This window comes from Uranotaenia lowii, chromosome 2, assembly GCF_029784155.1.
Source record: "Uranotaenia lowii strain MFRU-FL chromosome 2, ASM2978415v1, whole genome shotgun sequence".
NCBI classification, from domain to species: Eukaryota; Metazoa; Arthropoda; class Insecta; order Diptera; family Culicidae; genus Uranotaenia; species Uranotaenia lowii.
Window position 1 is genome coordinate 340,121,609 of NC_073692.1, and position 25,382 is coordinate 340,146,990.

At 32.3% G+C, this 25,382-nt stretch overlaps 1 protein-coding gene across 2 annotated transcripts in view; it reads left to right on the forward strand.

Annotated features, from left to right (window-relative positions):
- LOC129746885 (uncharacterized) overlaps window positions 1-17,958 on the forward strand; it is an 80,029-nt gene extending 62,071 nt beyond the window's left edge. For both annotated transcript variants that reach the window (XM_055740810.1, XM_055740812.1), the window contains exons 2-3: window positions 10,805-11,133; window positions 17,296-17,958. In XM_055740810.1, coding sequence (XP_055596785.1) covers window positions 10,805-11,133; window positions 17,296-17,779 — 813 coding nt within the window. In that variant the 3' untranslated portion in view covers window positions 17,780-17,958. The remainder of the gene's footprint in view (window positions 1-10,804; window positions 11,134-17,295) is intronic.
- Window positions 17,959-25,382: the final 7,424 nt, after the last annotated feature.

Consider the following 25,382-nt stretch of genomic DNA (forward strand, 5'->3'; position numbering starts at 1 on the left):
GGGGGATATAATTTGCATTCACATATTTGTTAGGTTGTTGAAAAAAACTTTAGTTTTAGAAGTTTTCTGACAGCTGGTTCTCCTCGTACGAATTGCATTGGGAGTCATACTCATTGAAGATTACGTTCTCAGATTTGATTACCTTTTCTGTTTAAATTGTTTTCAATTTTCAGATAATCTAAAATCTGAAATCTGAATCTGAAATCTGAATCTGAAATCAAAATGGCTTGTGATATAGCTCAGTTGGCAAGTCTGTTGTCTCCTGAGCCGATGTCCGCGAGTTCGAGCCCAAGAGTAAACATCGAACACAGTTGTACCGGATAGTTTTTCAATAACGATCCGCCAACTGCAACGTTGATAAAGTCGCGAATGCCATAATGATGGTAAAACGACTATAATCGAAACAAAAAAAAAAAAAGAAATCTGAATCTGAAATCTGAATCTGAAATCTGAATCTGAATCTGAAATCTGAATATGAAATCTGAATCTGAAATCTGAATCTGAAATCTGAATCTGAAATCTGAATCTGAAATCTGAATCTGAAATCTGAATCTGAAATCTGAATCTGAAATCTGAATCTAAAATCTGAATCTGAAATCTGAATCTGAAATCTGAATCTGAAATCTGAATCTGAAATCTGAATCTGAAATCTGAATCTGAAATTATGCATTCCATTTAAATAAACCCAAAATATGTTGACCTTTTTCGCTTGATTGACTTTACGAGAAACTCTTCATTCATCCTATTACCTCGGTTAAAATTTTCCAATTAAAAAAAAAACTGCAAAACCATTCATCCGCTCATTGAACACCAAAAGCAAACATCAGATGATAATTTTTCCTGGACACTGCATAGCAAATTCGATTTTGTGTCGGTAAATGTTATTTTCTTTCTTCTCAATTGAAATAATACGTTTAAATTGACACATAGGGGTATTTAAAAATGGTTTCATTTTAAAATTGAATCATTATTTATTTCACGACGAAGTGGGAGCTAAGCGTTTTGAGCTTTTTAAAATGAACATTGCAATTTTAAAGTTTCTGGGTAGGATATTGTTGATCACTTCGTTTTGCACTACAGCATGTTGAAGTATCAAATCAAAGCTTTGATATAGTTTTTTTTGCCTACAGTCTCTCCCTCAAACTTTCTCTCAGTCCAACCAAAAGGAACACTAAACAAAAATGTAGCTGTTGGATAGATTTTCAAGAGCAACTTTTCTCCTGTGGTAAACTTCCTAAAGATGGCTTCAGCGTAAAAAGTACTCGAAGAAGAATCGTTTGATGTAGCTATTTTTTGCTGAGGCTCGCAGAAGAGGAAAAAATTGATGGTTTCCGAAATTGAAATTCGAACCCACATTCTTTCTGGAAGTGTAAGTTTCCTGGCTGAAATTATAGTTTTGGTTTGTCAGCTTTGGATAGAGAATAAAGTTGTCATAAATTTTGCTGAGTGTTATAAGTTTGAAGTGGGCATTGGAGTTAATCATGATAAGATTTTGTCTTAAGCTTTTTTTCGATTTTATGCTTTAAAAACGTTTACCGTTTGACAAAAACCTATTTTCTCAGACTGTGAATTGATATCAATACCTGGTCACAGAAAATGATATGAAATATTTATTTTCCAAGTTGACTATCAATTATTTTCGAAAAGTTTCTAGAATTATGATCCTATTAACAGATTCCAAAGCGAAGTCATTCATCCTTACTTTAACGGGCTATAAGTTGCCATTCTAGGTGCCACACCATTAGCACCAAAACCACCCCAGAACCCCCTTCTTGTCTAATGGTCCGGATCCTAAAGCTTCCTCATCCATAGTAAACAAACAGCGGGAGGCACCATTTTGACATTCATTAGCGCCTCCTTAATCGTGCTCATCATCATCAGAGTCAGAGTTTGACGAAGATGCGTTCCTAGGAGGACTTTTCGTTATCGCCTTACTTATCAGACACATCGCACCTGATTCATGGATCAGGTACAAACCAAGATGGAAGATTCTCCACTTCCCTAACTTCAGAAAAATCGCAATTTTTTTACTCCCACGAAAATGTTTCTAGTTCATCAACGGGTTTGAGTATCGTTCTAATTTTTGGAGCATAGAAATTTGAAGTTACAAGCTGTCAGAAAATGTCAAAGACGGCGAGTTGCTAAATTTTTCCAAAAAGATATGGTGAAAATAAGAAAAGGGGATCAAGTATCCCCACTCTCCCCTATTGTTTAATGTAATCTAATAAATTTGTGCATGGATTAAATTGAACGAGCAACAAGGAGTAAATTTTAATAAAATTAAGATTTTTTAACAAAAATTTTGAAAAGTTATTATGGTGCTAAATTGGCTGTATTCAAATCTTACAATTTATTTTGACTACAAATCCCCATATCAAAATGTTGAAAAATGCATAGCAAAGAGCATGGCCGTAGAAATTAGGGAAGGGGGTTAAACCCTACCTCTCCCTCACATGGGGTTCTAAAATGCCAAGCGAAATGTTTTTTTTCCAAACTCAAAATTTGAAATTCTTGATCAAATTCGACTCAGAACTAAAGCCAAAACCTCGAAGTCTTATTCCATGTTCAAAATTCTTCTACTGTTTTTAAGAAAATCTCACTTGTTGATAGAAATTGAATTCCGAAGATCGAATTTAATAGGATAAGACTTAGCTTGCCCAGATGTTGCTCGATGTTGTTCATTTTATTTACAAAATCAGACGAAAATTTGAATTTTTTCATTGGAAATGTAACTCAGTATTTTATGTCCATATTTTTTGGGCACATTTCATCAAAATGAACGATGGTTTAGAAACTCAAAAAATTATTTAAAATTGACTGATGTCTTTTTATATAAAAAACAGGTTTTAAGTGCTTTCCTTCATGAGTTTTGGTAAATTATTTTGTTATTGGCGGATTTCGGGGACAATAACCCAACATTTCTCGGCCCGGTGATAAGCGTTGAAATATCTGGTAAGCGTAGGTTAGAATAATTCTGGATTTTGCGGTTCCAAATTTGTTAATAAACATTCAAATTTGCTGTTGGAGATCAGAATGCGGATTTTTTATTCATTTTTTTTTAAATTGAAATCCAGTTTGAATCATCATTGGAAAAAAACCTGATTCGAATCTTGGTTTTACATTTAAAACCTCAACTAGATGCATATTCTTATTTGAAACTCATGTTTTCGGAACTGGAAACAAATAATTAAAATTATATCCATTAACCCATTTCAACTTTTGATTCTTTTGCGGAATTGGAACTTAAGAAAGTGTCATAATGGTGATACAGAATTGAAAAATCAGAAAAAGTTTCATCATTCGCAATTTTTGTTTAGATTCACAAATTGAATTTCAAATAAATAACTGAAGAAAAAAATATTTAAAAACGGCCAGAAGAATAAAAATTAAAAATTTCTGGTTGAAGGTTTTGGTACAAATTTCGATTGTTGGTTCATAATTGAAAGTAATATTATCTGGAACTTAGTATAAAAATTCGCTTTCAGATTCGAAATTCAGATTTTGAACTCAGGTTCAACCAGAATTCAAATAAAAAAAATCAGATTCAGGTTCTACTCGAAGTTAAGTTTTTTAATCAAGTTAGACATATCAATGTGAGAACTTCGTTAAGGATTTAAATTGCAGGAGATCGCAGTTTCATAGTTTTTAATTTAAGATTCAAAATTTTAATCAAATCCAAAATCACTATCAGCAGAAACCATAAATATGAAATTAAATTATATTTTTTTTAAGATTTTGTTCATTGACAAATATAGGTTTTAATATAAACATATTATCACAGGATTCTTAAATTAACAAAAATTATTAATGATTTTTTTTAAATCAACGAACTTGTTCTTCAAGCGATAATTAAGCTGTTTGTATATGTTATTGGATTTCATATTGCAAGTTTAAGACAAACACTGTTTTAGCCATATCAGCCTTTACAGACTGAATAAATAATTCAATACTGTTCAGTTATTCAAAAACAAGGTTTCTAATTAAAATTTTAAATTTTATTGAAGTTTATAAGAGTAGAAAATGAATATGTTTTTAATCGCAAACATAAACTGTTTCTTTTGTTTCTAAATATTTTTTTGTGGAAATAAAAATTTGGTTATTGTTTTCAAATTTAAGTAGAAACAAATAGTTTTACTCTATGATACTTTTGCCTAGAAACAGATTGCACACTGATATGACAGATTGCACAATAATAAAAGTTCGACGCCAAACTGTCACACGGTTGCAGATTTTGTAGCATTTTAAGAGCTTATATCACGCCTGTTCTAGCCAAAAAAACTCGAGTTGAACAATAGTTTGAGAAATAAGTTTCTCTTCGATTTTAAAAATCTTTGATTTCAATATCACACTGGTGAGAAGTGACTATGATTTCTAGGAATTTAAGTATAAGAATCTCAAAATTGCTGAACTCATTCCTCGTTTAGATCATAGGTGTTTTTATATGAACGAATGAAATTTTTAGAGACACTCAATAATTTTCCAATTAAGTATTTCTTTCATATCAGAGCTTCGACATAACGTTTTAAGTACATATTTTAAATTTTCGGATGTTTACATACAATTTTTAAAAAATTCACTAATGGCTTCTACCTTCTTAGTCACATAATTTATCAGCATGTTTTTCGGTGTTTAATATTAAATTCAACAAAATAAAATTACCAACAAATGATCCTAGAAGCGGTTTTTGATAAAATCTGCATTTTTCCGAAGAACGTTGCTTAGTGTGACATTCTTGCGTAGAAACATCAACGTAGAGAAAATCTCATTTATGAAAATTTCGTAAAGTTCAGAACAAAAACTAGGGGAGACTGAGGATACTTGATCCCTAGGGTTACTTGATTCATTTTCAACATCTCGAAACCGGAATGTCTAACGAAGATCAAATTTTCTAAAAAAAAAAAATGACAAATAGACCAAAACTACAAAACTGTTATCTCTAATAATAACACTAGTTTACAGCATTTTTGAACTCAGTAAACTGAAGGTCATTTCTAATGTGAAATCGGACGCTGAATCCGAAACTGAAATTCAAAAAAATCTCAGTAGAGCCGTTTTTGAGTTATGCTCCAAATATGAAATTTCGAAAAAATTAAAAAAGTTCTTGTACTTAGATTACAATATCTCGGACGGCATAACAGTAATTTGAAATCCCTCTTTTGCATATTGAAGGTGAACAAGTTTTCTATCGATCATCTCAACACTGTTTTTGCGTTTGACCAACAGTATTGCTGATATTAGTGACTTTATGAGAAAAAAAATTATAAAAAACGCATTTTTTTAGAGAAAATTTTTGTTCAACGAAAGTTTTAGACTCGATGGTAGCATTTAAAAAATCTGATTTTCTTTTGCGCCTAAATATCAATTCAAAACAAAGATTTCAAGTGGTTATTTATCAAAATCGGTTGAAAATTGAAGAAGTTATTGTTACTTTACAATAACTGAAATTTTTGGAGTTTTTAATGATTTAACAAACCGCAGTACACTTATCATAGTATAGGAATAATGAAACATGATAAATCTCACTCGCTTCAAGTCAAAATTATTTATTAGCTTACCAGAAGGTCATATGCCAAGTTTCAGAAAGATCTGACCATAGGGAGGGGTTGCTTAAGTCTCAAACGTGAATAATGTTTTGAGGTAATTTGCCCGGAAGGAACGAAAAATACTGGTTTTTCATCAATAACTTTTCTCATAACTAGTTGATTGTTTTTTATGGTTGATTTTCTTAAAGCCTAAGTTGAGACAAATATTTCACCCGAAGACTGTAACTCGATTGGATTAGAAACAGAAAAGTTATTGCGTTTTAATTTAAGCGCAAAAGAAAATCAGATTTTTTAAATGCTACCATCGAGTCTAAAACTTTCGTTGAAACAAAATTTTCTCTAAAAAAATGCGTTTTTTATAATTTTTTTTCTCATAAAGTCACTAATATCAGCAATACTGTTGGTCAAACGCAAAAACAGTGTTCAGATGATCGATAGAAAACTTGTTCACCTTCAATATGCAAAAGAGGGATTTCAAATTACTGTTATGCCGTCCAAGATATTTTAATCTAAGTACAAGAACTTTTTTCATTTTTTCGAAATTTCATATTTGGAGCATAACTCAAAAACGGCTCTACTGAGATTTTTTTTGAATTTCATTTTCGGATTCAGCGCCCGATTTCACATTAAAAATGTTGGTCAGTTAATCAAGTTCACGATTTTTTTTAAATTTTGTAAACTAGTGTAATTAAAGTTTTTTGAATATCGATCTTTTTTTTTAAATTTTACAAAAAATGTAACTTGAAGATCTTTTCATTCATCATTACTTTTAAATGTTTCTCACATGAAACAATTTTAATAAAAATATTTGAATCAATATTTCAATCGTTAGAGTACAACATGAACTTCATAATGCCATATTTTCAAAGCAATAGTAAACACTTGGGTATTTTTTAAGGAAAAGTTTAAAAACCGGAATGTTATGGGTTTAATTGATCCCTAGAGTCCAGAGAGTAATCTATAGGGGAGAATGAGGATACTTGATCCCTGGGGATACTTGATTCCTTAGCCATATCTCGAAACTGGAATGTCTTACAAAGATCAAATGTTCTAGAAAAATGTGCCAAAATGAGCAAAATAACAATACTTGTAGTTTAAAATTTTTTAACAAAATAATTGTTTGAGTAAATGAACTTTGTTTGAAAAATTTCACTAAATGTGACTTGAAGATCTTTTTTCATCACTTTAAAATGTTCGTTACATGGGAAAATTATGAAAAAAATATTTGTTCCAATGTATCAACCGTTCGAGCATAAAATGAACTTCATAATGCCATATTTTCAAAGCAATGAAAAACTCTCAACTTTTTTCAGAAAAAGTTTTCTAAAATAATGATTATGGGTACAATTGATCCCCTAGAGTTGGGTACAATTGATCCCCCTTCCAAACTGCATATTCTTCTTCTGAATTGATCGTTATGATTGCTGATTACGAAATAACTAATATTTATCCAAAAACTAATATTTATCAAACAGTTGTCTGAAGAAATGAGCAATAATAAATAATTTTCTCTTAATTATAAAAGAAATAGCGCCTTTAAGTATGCAATGTTATTGCGTTGAGACAAAGTTATAGAATTTTCATCTTATGTCTGCTATAGATTGTGAAATGAGTACAAACATGACCAAAATAGTCAATTAACATTCTATCTTGGGGTTTTGTTTGATTTTTATACAAGGATTAGGGCTTCCTGAATAAAAGATCTAGTCTCCTTCAATAGGGGATCAAGTCTCCCCTAACTTAAGAAAAATCGCAATTTTTTTACTCCCACGAAAATGCTTCTAGTTCATAAACGGGTTCAAGTATCGTTCTAATTTTTGGAGCATAGAAACTGGAAGTTACAAGCTAACAGAAAAAGCTAACAAAGACGGCGAGTTGCTAAATTTTTCCAAAAAGATATGGTGAAAATAAGAAAAGGGGATCAAGTATCCCCACTCTCCCCTATTTTTTTCTGAATAGATCTAACTCATTGTTTAGCACTTAAACATGAAAAGCTATCCAATAACTAATATTCGTTCAATAAGGCTGGAACAAATATCAATTTCTTCTTTTGTCAACCCCCCCACCTCCCTTCGAAATTTTCGAAAGCCCCGAAGGGGGAAATAAATAAAGTTTGAAGTAATTTATGAAAATTTCGATAAAAAAATCCAATATATGAAAGATAACAACACCAAAACACAAATTTAAGAAGATGGAAGTTATTTCACCTTTTGTTTTCTTGATTTGATTGAATTATTCGATAAAAAATTACTTGTTTTATAGGTTTTGTGCAACGATTTAGTATGCAATTTTGTTGTTGTTGTATTTGTTTTTCGCATTATTTTTTATTGTCCCCCCCCCTCGCGATTTTCCAACTCCGAGTGACAAAAGAGTGCGCCTTTAAGTTTGCAATGAACTTAGAGTAGTAGACAAACTTTTAGAATTGTTTTTGTCTGAATCTTACTAACTAAGAAATGAAAACAAATTGGGTCAAAAATTATGAATGAACTTTTTATTTGTAGTTTTCACTTGATTTTTGCCAAAGGTCCGGTTCACCGGACTGAAGGAACTAATCTCCTTTAGTTTATTTTTTTTTTGTTTTCTAACCGACGTTTTTCGGCGAGTTTTAGAAAATAAAAACGTTTTGACCAGTTGTCCACGGGTAAAAACTGGTAAAAACGTTTTTATTTTCCAAAAACTCGCCGAAAAACGTCGATTAGAAAACAAAAAAAAAATCATCGCGGCGATAAAACAAAAATCTCCTTTAGTTTAGGATCAAATCTCCTTAAAAATATCACTATTTTTGGTCCCTCGAAAATGGTTCTAGTTCTAATTTTTGGAACATTTAATCTTGAAATTAAGACTGTTAGAAAATGCAAAAGACGTCGAGTTGCTTAATTTAACCGGGGTTTTACGGCTTTTTCAGGATGTTTTCAGGATGACATTCGACGTCATTTTATAAATTTAAGGTTTAATGAAACCACTTTTAAAATTTTCATTATACAGGTGTTTAAGTAATATTTTTCCCAAAATTTAAAAAAAAAATCTGAAGACTTTTTCTATATTTATCGGTCAAAAGCTTGCCAGATTGCCCGGATAATTTCGGACTCGCCCTGATATCCGGTCCGATCCGGATTTCGTTGAAGACAGCCCAGGTTTTGCTTTGATTTATTCATATTATTTGCTTAATCCAACAAAAAACTCAAATAAAGTTGTGATGTTTATTTTTGCGTCAAAAACGATTTTTTGAGCAAGTCATAAAAATAACTATAACTTTTTCGAGTTTTTTTTAAGTTCAAAATACGATGAAATATCTGCTGATATGTTTACAAAATAAAATTTCGTGTGCTTTCTCCTTCATTTTTATTGAATAATTTCGATTTTTATTGAAACATCATTAAAGTATGTCCGGATTTTGGATTGAAAAATTTGAACTTTAATGCCAAGATTTTGCTTTTGTTTCGAAATAAAATTGTTCGGATTTGTTTGGTTCGAATAGATCCCAAAAAATTCTGGAAATCTTTTACTCGCGATTTTTTTTTATGTAAAACCGTTTGATTTTTGTATTTTTGGATCAATGTTTGATTAAAAAAAAAATTGATGCTTAATTGTCAATCAAAAACGTACCGATATGTAAAAACAACAATTTCTTAACGCAATGTGTGAAATGTACTCATTGTGTGTAAACGACAATTTGCGGTTAAAACACAAGTTTTGAACCGCAATAACGTTTTTGTTTCAAGTTCAATCGTGTTGCAGGGAAATATTTGTCTCAGTTTAGGCTTTAATAAAATTATTCATATAAAGAAACCGGCCAGTGAAGATAAAAATAATGATTAAATAAAATAAGTATTGTTATTTGAAAGTAGAGAACATGATTTCACAATCAAGAATTTCCGATTAAAAAAAAGAATTGCAAACAGAGGGTGTTTTGAATTTGAATGATTTAAAATAAAACTTTAGTTAGGAACGAGTTGTTATAGATTATTTCCATTTTCTGAAGATGAAATTAAATTATAAAAGCCTTTTTTTTTTCAAAATATTTCATCTTATTTTCCCACATTCCATAAAGTTTTATATTATTTTCTTGATCTTATTTTAAATTTGTTACACAAAGGGAAGTTTTATAATTAAATCCTTATAAAAAGTGTTAAATAAAAAAATGTGATCTAATTTTCTACATTTTACGCTGTTACCAATTGTTCATTCTGTCATTATTTCGATTTATCAAAAACGAATTCAAGCATTCAACAATTATTTTACTCCATTCCGACAAACGTTTTCCGAAGCGAACAGTTTTATCGATTCGATTGAGCCAATCGAAAGCGTAGGTGTCAATTTTGTTGCTGTTGTTATTACGTTTTCTCACTTCTTTTTGCCTTTTGCCGGTTTCAACTTGGTTGAGGGTGGTCACCTTTCGAGGCAATGATTTCGAAGATTTCACGCTGACACTTTGTGTTCGGGTGACATTTATCGTCCCCGGGTAAGAATGGAAAAATCTTTGGCAGGGAATTTTTCTTGTCTGGCTGTCGGAATTCTTTTTCGGGAATGTTTCTGCGGTTCTCCTCCTGGCAGGTGGGACGCAGCAGAGGGTTCAGCGTGACGTCAGATTTATGGTTTATTTCCATAGTTTCCAGGGGTTTCCGAATTCTTTTGCGGAATGGCAGCCTTCGGGGTGGAAATCATCTCATAAAAATGCTAAACAGCAGTGACACAAATTTTACACATGTTCTGGAGATCGTTCCTGTTGGGAATGGTTTTGAGAATTTGCGAAGTAATAAATTTAGGGAATATATTGGATTTGTTTTCTGCTACTGGGGGCCAATTTAGGGAAGAGTAAAATTTAAAGTTGAAGATGATATTCGACAAATCGATTTGTGATATGATAAATCGTACAAGTGACAAGTGAAATGATTAAATCATTTGTCGGTATAAGAGTTTGAGTTGTAGATATCATCAACAACCGATGTCTTGGTTTTTTGCATATTGATAAAACGTTGATTGGCGTTCACCTCAAATTGATTTTAAACAAACATCTTAGAGCAATAAAAATTCTTTTCGCTTCACAATCAAACCACCCACAGGATCGATTCGCTTTTTAATTCCATAGGTGGGCGTCATAGCATGGTTTGATTTAGAAAAGATTTTTTTTATCTTCAAGATGACTAAGCTGTTTTTACAGTCTGTTGACATTGGAACTCTCGCTCTCTCATTCAGAACCTCTGATGAAGTGGTATCAATTTTAATCCACCATCTTGGTTTTTTTGGTTTTATCATTCCAGCTGGCATTAGTCACCCTGGCCCAGACGTTGTCGATCGACGATAGAACCCTGGACATCAACATCAATGTGGAGAAAAACTCGAATCACTATCACCATGGAAAGCTGCAGGAAGGATCCTTCGAATATGGACTGGATGTGATTAAGCAAGTGGACAACCACTTCCAGCACAAGGTTAAGGGACCGGATGGAGTAACCTATGGATGTTACGGATTTGTCGATCCCGATGGTAAACCTCATCTGGTCCATTACGTTTCGGATCTGAAGGGATACCGCGTTGTGCCTCCAGATCATGCTACCAAGATTTACATTTCCCGACTGGAGAAGAGCATGTAAGTATAGGCTTATCGATTCAATGATAAGTTCTCTTTTAAGATCAAACATATTGAATAAATAGGGCCAGAAGTTTTTCAGAACGTATCCGGGAAATTTCATCTATATAACCTAGCAAAACTCGGGCGTTATATTTCAAAATTGTTGACCAAAATCTGGGCAAAAGCCGGGCAAATTTGATCAAAACCTAGGAATGACTGTAGAAAAAAAAATCAAGCAAAAAATTTTTTTTTATAAAATTTATCAGCAGATTTTAAATCGTATTTTAGTCATTCAAAAAACCTTTCATGATTATTTTTGTAAAACTTGCTCAAATAAATTCGTTTTGAACACATTAATAAAAAAAAAAATTACAACAAAGTTTGTTTTTTTTTAAGATTCGTTCGAGAAAGAGAATGAGAATCAATGCGTGCAAAATTTGGACTTGAAATCCAATGAAATCCAGGCAACCAGACTTTTCCCAAGTTTGCCCGGACAAAAGCAGGCAATATGGCGTCCTTATTTTAGATAAGCTTAGATGGATAAAAAAATTAAACATAGAATGTTTTAAAAAATCAACAATCTGCAGTGTTAACTTTAAAATGAGTAGAGATTATTATTATTTTTTTTTTTTTAATATTTGGAAATAAAGTAGATACCTAGTGATTTTCAGAAAGTTTAGCGAAATCACCCAGATTTAAATTTTCTCCTGGATTTAGAAACCATTTTTCTTGCTATTTGAAATAGCCAAAATGCCAATGCTTAAATAAGTTTTATCTATTCCAATATTGTAAAAAAAAGAATACGTTATAAATTTCCAAAAGATTAATTTTGAACACTTTCAAAAAAGATAATATTCATTATTCTAGAAACTTAAAAGATTTGTATTAGAAAGGGTTTCAAAAATCCTATAGAAGAAACTTTACTACATTTTTAAACTTCTGAATATTTCACAGAAAAAATCTTTCTGCAGTATGAATTATGGCAAAATTTTATAATAATGATTTACTTGATTGGTATGAACTCGAAGACACCGGTCCAATAATGCGTAATAATAATTCTACGCGATGAAAATAGGCTTGCCAGATGGTTTTCAAAAAAGCAGGACATTTTAAACGTGTTTGAAAAATTCATGATATTTATGTTTGTATATTTTTGGGTAAAAAAGAGGTGCTTTAATACTTGAATATAAAATGTTATGAACTGACAACTGAGGCATAGCTCAGATGATATAACATTCAGATTAAACGTCCATGATTTCAAACTTAGGCGTAAAATCGAAGAAAATTAAAAGTTTTTTTTACCTTTTCACTTACTGCACCGTCGGATATAAATTAAGCGAATGACTCATAGTTTTTATAAGAGCTTTGATTGAAACTAAAAATAAATTAGGTAATCATAGATGACAAATGGTGAGCATTACAAGCGATTTTTGTTTAAAAAATCTTAAGATATTTTAAGATTTTCATCATACTTTCTCTTAAATATCAACTAAAAACAAATGCTTGGATCTACTCTGAGCCACATCAGTTTCATTTTAAGATTGATAACATCTAAGAAAAATTATTTCCAAATCTTATAAATCCATAGCACTAAGCTAAGTAGAGCTGGTGGGTCATTATTTAGGCAATATTTGACAATATTTTTTAGTATCAAAAACGCTAAAATTTCGCTTTGCAGCAAAAAAATAAGTTACTATCGAGGAGTTTCCCGAAACAAACCCTTTCTAAAGACTATGCTGATAATTTAAGGGTTAATCAACCGTTATATTAATATCATACTTATTTCAAAACGTTGAAATTAAAAGTAGGTTTTAAGAACCGCTTGGCTGAATAAGACTTTGATTTTTAAAGGTTTTCGAAGAATCTCTTTTAATTCAGCCACCGTTGAACAAAGAAATTGCTTTTGAAACTTATTTGCAAATATTCACCAGGTTCGAAAAAGGAATAAACACGAAGTTTAATTGCGTGTCACAAAATGAAATTGGGCTTGGCAAAAAATAAAATAAAACTGTAAAAAAATTATAACAAATGAAAATTTTTTAAATAACATTAAGTTTAGCAATCAGCTCAAAAAGCAGTATCGTGGCCAATAAAATTTGATGGATTGATATCAGATACTGAAGCCCATTTGACTTTCTTGAAGAATGGAATAAAATTCCATTTCAAGTTAAATCAATTAATTCAATTAAAATCTTCTGATATGTAAAAATGAGATGAGGTGCATTCTAAAAGAGTAAATATTTCATTCAAAATTAAATTTCGTGGGGTTTCGTGGTATGCGCAGATTAAACATATTCTCACTTCAACAAAATATTCAAATGTAACTTGCATCGCAAAATTGAAGGACATCATTTTTATAGAAATTAGTGATCATGTTTGAGTGTTCTTAAGTTTGGATATAGAAATGTCCCCCCACAATCATTAGTCAACTAACGTATCCTTTCACCACAAAATGTTCGTTTATTCGGGTGTTAGTTTACCAAATATCAAGCTTTGCATGTATTTCAATCATTAAATACTTCCTCTTTGATTTCAAATATGTTTTAATTTTCAATTTTGTTAAAAAATAACATAATTTACCAAAACAATCAACGTTTTTCAAAACCCCAATTTTGGGTCAAAATTGTAGCTTGTAACAATTATAAGTCAAATTGCCCACAATTATTAGTCACATAGAAGCCCATGGCAACCCCCGAATATTAACATGAAAATCAACAAGTTTCTGGCAAACATTCAGGGGCATTCTTCGCTAGTATACATTAAAGGGGCAATTAGGTTGAGCTAGCAACCAAGAAATATTTTTTTTGCTTTCAAAAAAGTGACCCATGATTGTATGGAACTTGGTGGATTCTGTAACAATTATGGGTCACTTTGGATTATTGGATTTTCACAATTCATTCGCTCAGTTTTACTTGGAAAATTTTATTTCGTCCATCGTGCTTATGTAGTTCGACAGCTTAAAGTTCACCTAAGATAAAAAGTATTTAAACAGCAATTTTACTGTTATCAAACGCTCAAATATTTTTTTATAAGGCATTTTGATGATATTGTCGATTTACTAAAAATAATATAATGAAAAAATATCTTTTAGTTTAATAGATATCAGCAGTTCTTATGGTCGGTGGCTAATAATTGCGTGTGACCCATGATTGTGGGGGACTGTTAATTAAATTCATTAAGGAAACATATTTTTATTTGATAACCTTGTTGAAAAAAGCGGGATATTTCGGGATGGTTTGCAATCCTAGTTTAAACTGAAACAATTATTTTACAAAAGTGCTCAAAATTAGTTAACAAAAATGCACATTTTTATCGTTACCGTTGAATATGCTGATCAGGTAATGCTAAAACAAACAACTTAATATCTTAAGCAAAACCATGAGTTGTAATGAGACTTACCAGAAAAGCAGGTTATTTCGAATGAGAAGTTCGAAAAAATTAAATAAAAGCTTTATCCAAGGAAAGTGCATAAAGTAGAATCTACAAATTAGAAGGGAGAGTGAGGTATCATGGGCCACTTTTTTTCTTTGTTTCATAACTTCTTTATTATAAAAGATAAAAAGAAAAAATAAATGAAAAGGTTTTCTGCATTTTTGAGGTATCATTAGGCATTTTTATTATCTTTTAAATTCATTAATTTCCCAAGTTTTGACTGTTTAAAAAAAGCATTTTTTTTTATTTTGAAAAACTGTGGGGAAACGTGGGCCACCAAATTCAAATTGACCAGATAACGTGCAAAGTTTGTGATTTTTTTTTCAATCAAAAAAATGTTTCATTCAAAAATCGCCAGAGATGTACTGAGAGTACCAAAAAATTGAACTTTGGATGAAAAATATTCCTTGATTCTTGTAGTACTATTCATGCGAACAAAGCAAAAACCTTACTTATACCCCAGAAAAGTTATTCAATGTTATGAAATAAATATTGTTGAAAAATTTTTTTTTTAAATTTTGCGTTTTTTTCTGCCTATTTGCAAGCTGTGTAACCGTTGGATGGAAATAAAAATTTCAAAAAACAACTTTGCATTGCCAGAGAATTTATTGTTTTAAATAATCTTTGCAAAATCAATTCATGCTATCATTAACAGCTCTAGCAAGCATAATCTATTATTTTTAAATACTTTTCAATGGATTCAGATTTTTTATTTTGAAATGGTTATAACTTCTTTCATGAAGTTCTAAGCTGCTTGTCATGTTAGCAAAAAAAATGATGCTTAAGAATAGTCAAAACCAAAAATCAAAGACCGGCTTCATTTCAAGCTAATTTGAATTTTCTGGATGAATCAATGTGCAAAAATTTCTTCTTCCATACTAATTTCCATACAAAATTGAAACGCATTGCGCTAACTCAGGAATCAACCAAATCGTCTCAAATTTTACACTGATGCTTGGTGACCCAAAAGGCATCGAAAAAACATATGGGAGCAAAAAGTCATTTTTTGCATCGGTCTAATGGGCATTTTCTGCCGTAGAATCTAGCAGCGAATTCATCTCGATGAAGTCAACTCAATTATAGAGCTACAACATGAAAAATTTCATCTGATGATTTGGCCTAGTGGTAAGGTGTCGAAGAGTTATTAAGAGAACTCGAGTTCGATTCCTGGTCGAGGCGATATTTTTTTCATTTACCATTTTACCACATAGACACCATTTATTTCCTGGTGCTCAATAATGATAATATTTTCGTCACTCGAGAAACTTGATGGTTTTTTTTAATATATCTGGAAAGTTATAAGGAGTTTTTGCTGAAAAATTAATCCCTACTATAGGAACTACAAAACTGTTCCTCGTGAAAATTTATTTGAGAAAATACGTTTTTCGTTAGAAAATAGGGGTACAAAGTTCGCTCATTGTGCCCTTATTTCGCAGACAGACGTTCAATTCTTATGTATAACATCTCAACCCTTAAATTTACAAAATATCATCTGAGAAAAACTCACAGCAAATTAAGAATGAGTTCCCCGATTCAGCTTAAATCAATCACTTCGATTATTTACAGTGCCCAAAAATTGTTTTGTTAATTTTTGCTCAGATGGAATTGTTGTTGTTACTTAAGTGTTACTTAAGTTTATAAAAAGTAATTTTGAATATCGTTTTATTGAAAGATAACTTTTTCCATCAGGCTGGAACCCCCCCCCCCCTTGAAATTTCCAAAAAAAAATTCCGAAGGTGAATAAATAAAGTTTGAAGTATTTTATGTAAATTTAAAACAAAAATATTCATCTTTAAACTATTATTGTAAGATGGGAGTTATTTCATCTTTCATATTCTTGATTTTATTGAATTTTTCAAAAAAAGTATCTTTATTGAAAGGTAAAAGTTTTTGTGCTATGATATAGTATGCAATTCTGTTGCATACAAGTTTTAGTGCAATTTATTCCACTTTATTAGTTTTTCGCATTATTTTTTATCATCCCCCTCCTCGCAATGTTCCAACTCCAAGTGACAAAAGAAGGATTTGAAATTTGTACCGGCTTAATTTGCAGTTCGTGACAAAAAAGGAAAAAAAAAAGTTCTGTTTGCTTGTGTAAGTTATACATTTCCAAAAAATATCATTGAAGTTATGTCGTAAGACGAAATAGTATGGAAAATTGAAAAGGTCATTGAAGTCAAAATCAATCAGAAAAATTAGAATATTATCAAATCAATAAAAAACGTTAGCTTTTAAAAATAATGTAGAAAAAATAAGGATATTTTCGATCAAACCATATATTATACCACATTTAAAAGCAAAATTGTAAAAGATAGGTAATGGATTGAAAAGTAAGGTTTTAATTTTATTTTTGTTGATCATATTGTAAAAAAAGTAATGAAAAAAACTGGCTTTGTTTCGTAACAAACGATCCCAGTGTAATTCCTTCCATTTATTTGATATTTAGAACATAGTGGCATGCCTTTTTCATGTGACAAACTTCAAGTATTTATGCCCATTCTCTGGCTAAGAAATAGTTACATATTGAGCAATAAAAATATGATAAGCTTAACGCTTAAAATCGTTTATCATTAATCCCTGATATCATATTTGTTTTATATTCAATCAAAATGAAACTTATAATATTGAACACTATCATGAAAATAAACTGCCCTATTTCAATACCCTTTCCATATCTGAAGTTATTTAAAAACTAACTGATAAATGTTGAAACATCCGAGATTAATGGACTTTTTCCCCATTTTTTAGCGATAACATCTACCAGGCCTCCTCGGAACGCAACGTCCAGTGGAAGGATTTGTTCTTCCCACCGGCCTGCCGAAATCTACAAACCGAGCTGACCCAGAAGCAGCCTCCAACCACCCCACGGCCAACCCTTCCACCGCCACCTCCACCACGCCCACAAACCACCCCGGCCCCTCCTCCAGCTCTGGAACCAGAATTCTCCGACTCGAGCAACGTTCACGAATCACGAGTCCTGCCCCAGGAGCCCGGCTGTTCCCGGGTGTGCGACGAACTGAAGGGAGAACTGCAGGAGATCAAAGCCAAACTGAAGAACCTGATTGATTCGCTGGCCGAACGGGATGCCCACAAGAGACCATCATCAGCCTCGGATGGAAACGGATCCTACGCCTTCTTCCCGGTCATGCTGAGTGACCGGCTTCCCGAGGGAATCGATGCTAGCAAAGCGAGGTTCGCCTTACCTGCTTCCGGCCAATGTGGGCGTCAGTGATATTGATGGTTGAGATTGCAGAAGAGATGATGTACCTAGTTTTTTTTTTGTTAATATTAGATTTCATTCAAGTCAATGTGCAATGTATAGTCGTAGCTTTTAAGCGAATGATTGAGATGTATGACAGTGCTCTAGCTATAGGCAAATAGTAAAAAAGTCAAAAGATAGTTGTATATTAAACGGGATAGAAATAATAGTTCAGCTGTGCTATTTGATGCTTTCGAAAATTCTTACTTCTGATAACGATGTTTAAAAAAGTTTCAAAGCCAGACATTTGAACATTGGAAAGCTTAGTTACTCGATGAGTGAAAATGTTGAACCTTTGTCCCACTTTTGTTTCTTTATCACTATTTTTATTTGAGATTCGTGTAATCGTGTCAACTCTTGTTTACGTGTCCCACACATTTTAAGATAAATCAAAATCAGTCTTGCTTTCGAGATATCGTATGAACTTGATATCTTTACATAAACACTGATTTCAAAATAGACAGTACGTAAAAAATATCAAAGTCCAAGAGTATTGAAAGATATGAGGAAATGTACTTCTGTTTGTGTTTGAAGTTATGTTTATGTAAATGCAGTGTCCGGCAAAAAAACGCTATTCCGCTAATTGCTAGTTAGCGGACTTTCGGATAGCGAATTAATTTTCTCGCTACTTTTTTCTTCAGCTAGCGGATAAGAAAGTTCCGCTAATTTTTAGTTCCGCTAACAGAAGAACGCTGCTTCTTTGAAGTGTTAATTTGGCCAGAGACTTATAGATCATATATTCGGCATCATTCAGATTTAAAATTTTGATCGGTTTTTTTACTTTCGTTAAAGATTGATTTAAGAAGCTATTCGATCTCGAATTTTACTGGAATCATAGGAATATACGTCTTTTTGAATTGTCTTGACTTGATTTTAGGTCTGAAGAATAAGCCTTCTTCAAATTTAAAAGAGATGAAAAAAGGTTGTAAAAAATTGAAATTTCCAGAACAAAATAAGTCAATAAATCAACCAATCTTTTTAGTATCAATGTCAAAAAAGATAAAAAACTATTTCAGACAAAACAAAACATCTACCTTAAGAGAATCTTTTCATTAACTGAGGCAAAACAAAAACTTGATAAACGGGTAAATATTTTAAAAAATTTAATTCAAAAGTTTTTCCTTTAACTTTCCACCAAACACGTCAACTAAAATTAAAAGTAGACTGACGCAACTGACATGGTCAGAAATATTACAAAATAAGTTCGAAAACTGCCCCTATTGATATCCTTTAACAACCGCCGCTAACTTTTCAGTTAGCGATGCCGAATACTGTGTAAATGAAAACTATTCTACACGGATCGCTAAAAAATTTTAAGAACTGGTACTTTAAGGGTGATATGGTCAAAATTTGGTCAAGGGAAAACGCGTGTAAATCGGTGAAATCGTTTATTTAAAAATCAAATTTAATTTCTTTTTCAAGTTTAATTTGTATAAAATTCAGGAAAAGTATTCAGTTAGGCTTCCGCTATTCCAAATCCAAATTGCCGGGCCTTACGCTTAACCCCTGCCATCAGATTTTGTACAGCCACCTTCTTCGCCGTAGTTTGTCTGTTTGACTTGAACTGCTGCTCGTCCTTAGCAGTTTTTTTGGTCTTCTTTAGGTTCCGCTTGACAATAGCCCAGTATTTCTCAATTGAGCGTAGCTCTGGCGTGTTGGGAGGGTTCTTGTCTTTGGAAACCACCTGCACGTTGTTGGCGGCGTACCACTCCATGGCCTTTTTTACCGTAATGGCAAGATGCCAAATCCGGCCAAACAGTACGGAACAACCGTGTTTCATCACTCTTTCACGTAAATTTCTTGGCTGACAGTCCCGGTAGCTTGAAAATGCTGCTTTTCAAGCCACAGGTACTGATGACTTGCCAAACCAGATATTTCTTTGCGAACTTTGATAGTTTCATGTGCTTGAAAATATCTGCTACCTTTCCCCTTCCTTTTGCCGTATAAAACTCCTGTCCCGGAAGCTGCTTGTAGTCGGCTTTGACGTAGGTTTCGTCGTCCATTACCACGCAGTCAAACTTCGTCAGCATCGTCGTGTACAGCCTCCGGGATCGCGCTTTGGCCGTCGTATTTTGTTTATCATCGCTATTTGGAGTCACTACCTTCTTGTAAGTCGATAGTCCGGCTCGTTTTTTGGCTCGATGCACAGTTGTAGACGATACACCCAGCTTATTTGCTGCATCTCGGAGAGAGAGGTTAGGGTTTCTCATGAAACTACCGGCAACTCTCTTTGTTGTCTCAGCGGCTTCCGGTTTTCGATTTCCCTCCGATCCAAACTTCCTGGATGTCGACAAACGTTCCCCAAACACTTAATTACATTTGTAACGGTTGATTTGACAACTTTTAGCGATTTTGCCAGCTTTGCGTGCGAGTAGCTCGGATTTTCTCGATGCGCGAGCAAAATTTTGATATGCTGCTCTTCTTCCTTGGACGGCATTTTGACAAAATAGGAGCAACATTCTCCACACACACCTTCAGGTTTTTTAAATGCAAAATTGAAAGAAATACGTCAAGTTGATATTGACCAAATTTTGACCGTATCACCCTTTGTTTGGTTTATTTATTATAGCTTTCTCTTAACTCTTCACTTCATGATAGTTGAGGGATCGTCAAAAAAAGTGAGAGTAATGTGTAAATCATTATAAAAAGATTTTTCACTTCGTTTATACATTTGTTGTTGCAAATTTGTTCCTAAATGGAACGAAAGGTGAATATTGAGTTTCTTCTAATGTACACTAAAAAATATTCTTACATTCGTTTATATTATAAAACAGTCCTTAAATAGCTTTTATTGAATTTACGAAACTTCAACTGATTGAAACCAAACTTGAAGAACAATGCAAGCATTTTTTTGTTGTATGGCTACTTCACAATTTATTCAGTTTAATAACAAATCTCAAATCCAGTTCCAGCATGAATTTTGATGAGTGATACTTTAGAGAACAAAATAAGCTGAATTTTAACTTCCTGCCAACTACAAAACAATTTTAATTTCTCTTAATACCTCGTTTCTTGGATCACCATACTGTAATACTTTAGAATAAGGAGTGTATTCGAAAAATATGCAACACTTTATTTAGTGAATAACTTATGAATGCATGGATGGAAATTAAAAAAAAACTCAGTGAACGAGCCTAGTACTGTGATGTAAACATGGGGATATTTTTATGATTGTTCTGTTAAGTTTTTTAATTTCGTCCAATGATGAAGTTTATCGAGTTAAATCTTAAATGTATACTAAGAACAACCCTTTTTTCGATCAAGCATATTTTTGATAACATATTTGACAATTTATCACTCCACAACAGTTTTCACGAAATGGCACGATTCCAGAAACCAACCAAAACATAGAATGAACTTTTTTAGACCTAATGAAATGCTTTGCAGCGAAAACGATCGCATTAGGGGGTAGTCTTTGTATGAATTCAGCCATTTATTGTTCGAATCGCTATGAAACACTGATTTGCAGTCTCCATAGATCGTCAGCTTCCTCGAGTTATAGACATGACTTGTCTACGAAAAGTTCCGACTGCTGTTCGTGCTGCCAAGTGCTCTCTGAAATGTTCGTTTTGCTGTTCATTACAAAATTTTTCAAAATATATCCTCACTAGCGGTCCGAATATGTTGCGCACGATTTGACCACCGTATTTTGTTAATTTTACCAGTTGGCAGCCCTTAAGCCTTGAAGAAATAAGGTTAGGCTAGTTTATTAGTCAACTTGTCAATCCAGTCAAAAAAAAAAAATACTACATGAGTTTTGGTCGAAAAGTTGATGTTCATTTGTTTTTGGGACTTCACTGGAACTCTTCAAAAAGATTTGCCACCAGGTAGATTGTCACCAAATTTTATAGACGTACACATTACATTACTAGAAAGTTTCACTGAAAATTTTATCAATTTTAATTCATACATTCAAATGTTATTCTTAAATCAAAGTGTTTTTTCAGTAAACTGAGGTATTTAACCGATCCCATGATAAGGACAATAAATGAGAAATGTTATGAGCTTATGAAATAATCAAACATATTTTACAAGGATTCATTTTTCTTCGTTGCAGTACAAATGCAATCAGAATACAAAATATACTTTAAAAATGGTTCAAAACGCCAGTTTGCAGAACTTATATAAATCTCTGTTGATATGAACTTCTGTTAGTCTGTGTAATCAAACAACAAAAATAATAATTATCAAAAAGTAAGGCTCCTTTCTAAAAGGTCAGATAGTACAAAAGATTAATACAGTAGAATGACGAATTAGATCGATAAATGAAAATTATTATTGTAAGCACAAATGATTTCGTAAAATGCGCATGGAATGTTAATTAATATGGATCCTTAACTTTTTCCACCTTTCTTTACATGAAGCATTGGTGAAAATGCCATCTTTGAAGAAAATTGATTTAAACAGAGATGTCAAGAAAATTTAGAGATCGATTAGCGGTTGAAAAAATGTTTTTTCAATTAACCTAGTTGGGAATGTTGGGATTAATAAGCCTGAAACATGAAAAAAACCCTACAAGAAAGATGAACCAGCTGAAAGCTGAAAGTCTCTATAATGAAGATATTAAAAAAAAACCCTACAAGAAATTTAAATACGTTCGAACATGCAATTTTGAATAATTCAGCGTTGCAAATAAAGCATTTTAAATTAATTTTTAGTCATCTTGCTGCAGTTATGTTATAGAATTTATGGTATGAACATGAAAATTTAATTGGGTTTGTTTTGACATTTTTGAATTTTCATACAACTTATCACTATTTTGAACCCATTAAGCGGTGGTTTTTTAAATAATCATGTTTTTCTCATAAATGGACAGGAGGTTAAAATCTAGCAGAAAATTTATCTTTAGTTTATGATCATATCTGCAAGATTCATTTAAAGATTTGCAAAGATATGGATCATCAAAATTTCAATATTTGAATCTACTGTTCCTATTTTGGTACTGAACTGGTACCTTTGATTTTACCTAGAACTAAGATTCCTATAAAAAGCATGATATTTTGAAAACAAATTCATTAAAAGTATAATTTTCTATCAAATATTATCATAGAAAAGTACTATAGCTTTTTAAGGATTGAAACAATAAAATTGTTGTTATGAACATCTCAAACACCTTTATTCCCTCTCAGCTCTATCAGAAGAAAAAAAGCTGATCCTTTTTTGTGTTTACTGAGAATACTGACTAAGAATTTTGTGTTCAAATAGTTATAATTGTCAAAATAATTTACATTTTTTTTAAACTTTTTTGGGTATTTTTGTAGTTAATTATGTTTTAGTTAAGTTTAGTTCGGAATGTTTTATTGTACGATACTCATAAAGCTAGAAATAATTAAAAAAAACGTATACCACCTCAGGTCCGTATGCAGTCGAAGGTTTCATTAAATAATAACAAATCGAAACTAAACTTTAAACAACTTTAAACAGACATGCTGAGAACAGTAGCGTCCATTACCAGGGGGCTCAATTGAGCCTTTTGGTGTGGGGGTGTTGTGGTGGGCTGCTACAAAAAAAAATGTTCATTCATTTTCTTAGGGGGAGTTTGTGATATAGCTTAGTTAGCAAAGCAGTTGCCTCCTAAGTAAACATCTTTTACAGTTGTACCTGATAATTTTTTCAATAACTATTCAATCCACCAGCTGCATCTTTAACATAAAGCCGCGAATGACATAAGAATGTTTAAACGACTATAATGTTTGAAGGCCACGTGCAAGGTTGCCGAAAAAAATTTGTGTTTTTGAGAAAAATAATTCTAATTTTCTGTGATTTTACTCAAAAATTCTGTGATGAATTTTTGTGATGCTATTTCTTTGAATTTGATATCAAATCCATGAAAAATTGGATGTTTTTCACATTTTAGTTGGGCCAAATCTATTACCATTACCAATCTTATCATATTTTTCTAATTCAAAGTAAGAAATCTAAATTTATGCTGTCCAAAAAAATTATAATTCCGAAAAACCAGTCAAAATTTAAAAATTTTGTGAAATCTGTGAAAATTTCAAAATCCTGTATTCTGTGATACAGATTCTGTGAAGAAAATTTTCTCAAAATTCTGTGAAATTACAGATTTTCGGAAACCTTGGCCATTTGCGGTATTTGCGAATAAATATTCACATATTCAAGCCATCTGCTCTCCCCCCCCCCCCCCCCCCCCCACCCGCACTCCCAAAATTGTCATATTTGACATTTTACAAATGATTTTCAGTTTAAATTTTTCTGAAATTCATTGTTTTGAGCATTATAACTTTTATTTTGGGGCCCCTTAATGCCGGGGGTATTTGGCCCTTATTGCCACCTCCCCTTAATGCGGCATTGATATTTATGGTTGCAAGCGAAATCTAAATTTCGTATAAGGTTATGTATCTTTTTAACATCTTCATTTGTAGGAGAAAGTAGGGTATCGTGGGTTTAAAAATCTCGAAAGTGTGTTAAGATACCAGTTGACCAGTAAACGAATCGTTTGCTTCTTATATTTGACATGCTTAAATAAATGTACTTTTTAATTATTTCAAGCGTTCCATGAGCGGTTTCGTAGGGCTCCTATATTTTTGTAATAGAACTCATATTCATGTCTTAAAATACATTTTTTCGGTTTTTTAAATTTTCTGATGCCAAATGAAGAATTATTCTATCATATTTATTCAAAGTCATGGTGACGATCATGAATCTATCTCATCTTGTGTATTTTTTTTCCGAGGAATCCAACGAAGCCAATTTGAGCGGCTGGTTTCACCCTCAATTTCCCTACATTATCAAATAGTTCAGAAAAAGCATGTTCAGACTTGAACTTTTTGAAATAAATGGGACGTATCTTGTGTGATTCTTTCGAAGAATCCAACGAAGCCTATTTGAACCATCGCACGCATTGGAAACAGGAAGGAGTTATGGCTGTTTTTCTCACAATTCCATTACATTTTGCAAATAGTTTAGAAAACGCATGTTCGGACTTGAAAATTTCGAACCAAATAAAAAGTATCTTGTGTGATTTTTTTCCGAAGAATCGAATAAAGGTTGTTGTTTGAGTCATGACACGATTCATAAAATGGAGTGATGGCTGTTTTTACCCTCAATTCCCCACCAATTCTCAATGGTTTCAGAAAAAAGGATGTTCTGACTTGAAAATTTTTAACGAAAAAGGACGTATCTTGTGTGATTTTTTCCCAGGAATTAAACGAAGCCAATTTGAGCCACCGAGTGAATTGGAAACAAGAGTTATGGCTGTTTTACCCGCAATTTTCTTTATTAATTGAAAACGGTTGGTAAATTTAGGGTTAAACAGCCATAACTCCTGTTTTCAATACGTGCGCTACTCAAATAGGTTTCGTTAAATTCCATGAAAAAAAAAACACACACACTAGATACTGTAGAGTATAGATGTAATGGATAATTGGTATCTAAAAATAATACTCGTTTTCAGTAAATTTCGATTAAAAATGAGTAATCTTTATGAAGCGTGTAAATATCGTTTTGGAGGGAGAAAGGGAGAATCAAAGAAACGAAAAGATTGTCAACGGCAGTCTTTCAACGAATTTTGAAGTCAACGGACGCGACTATTTCATTTCAAATGGAAGTTGTC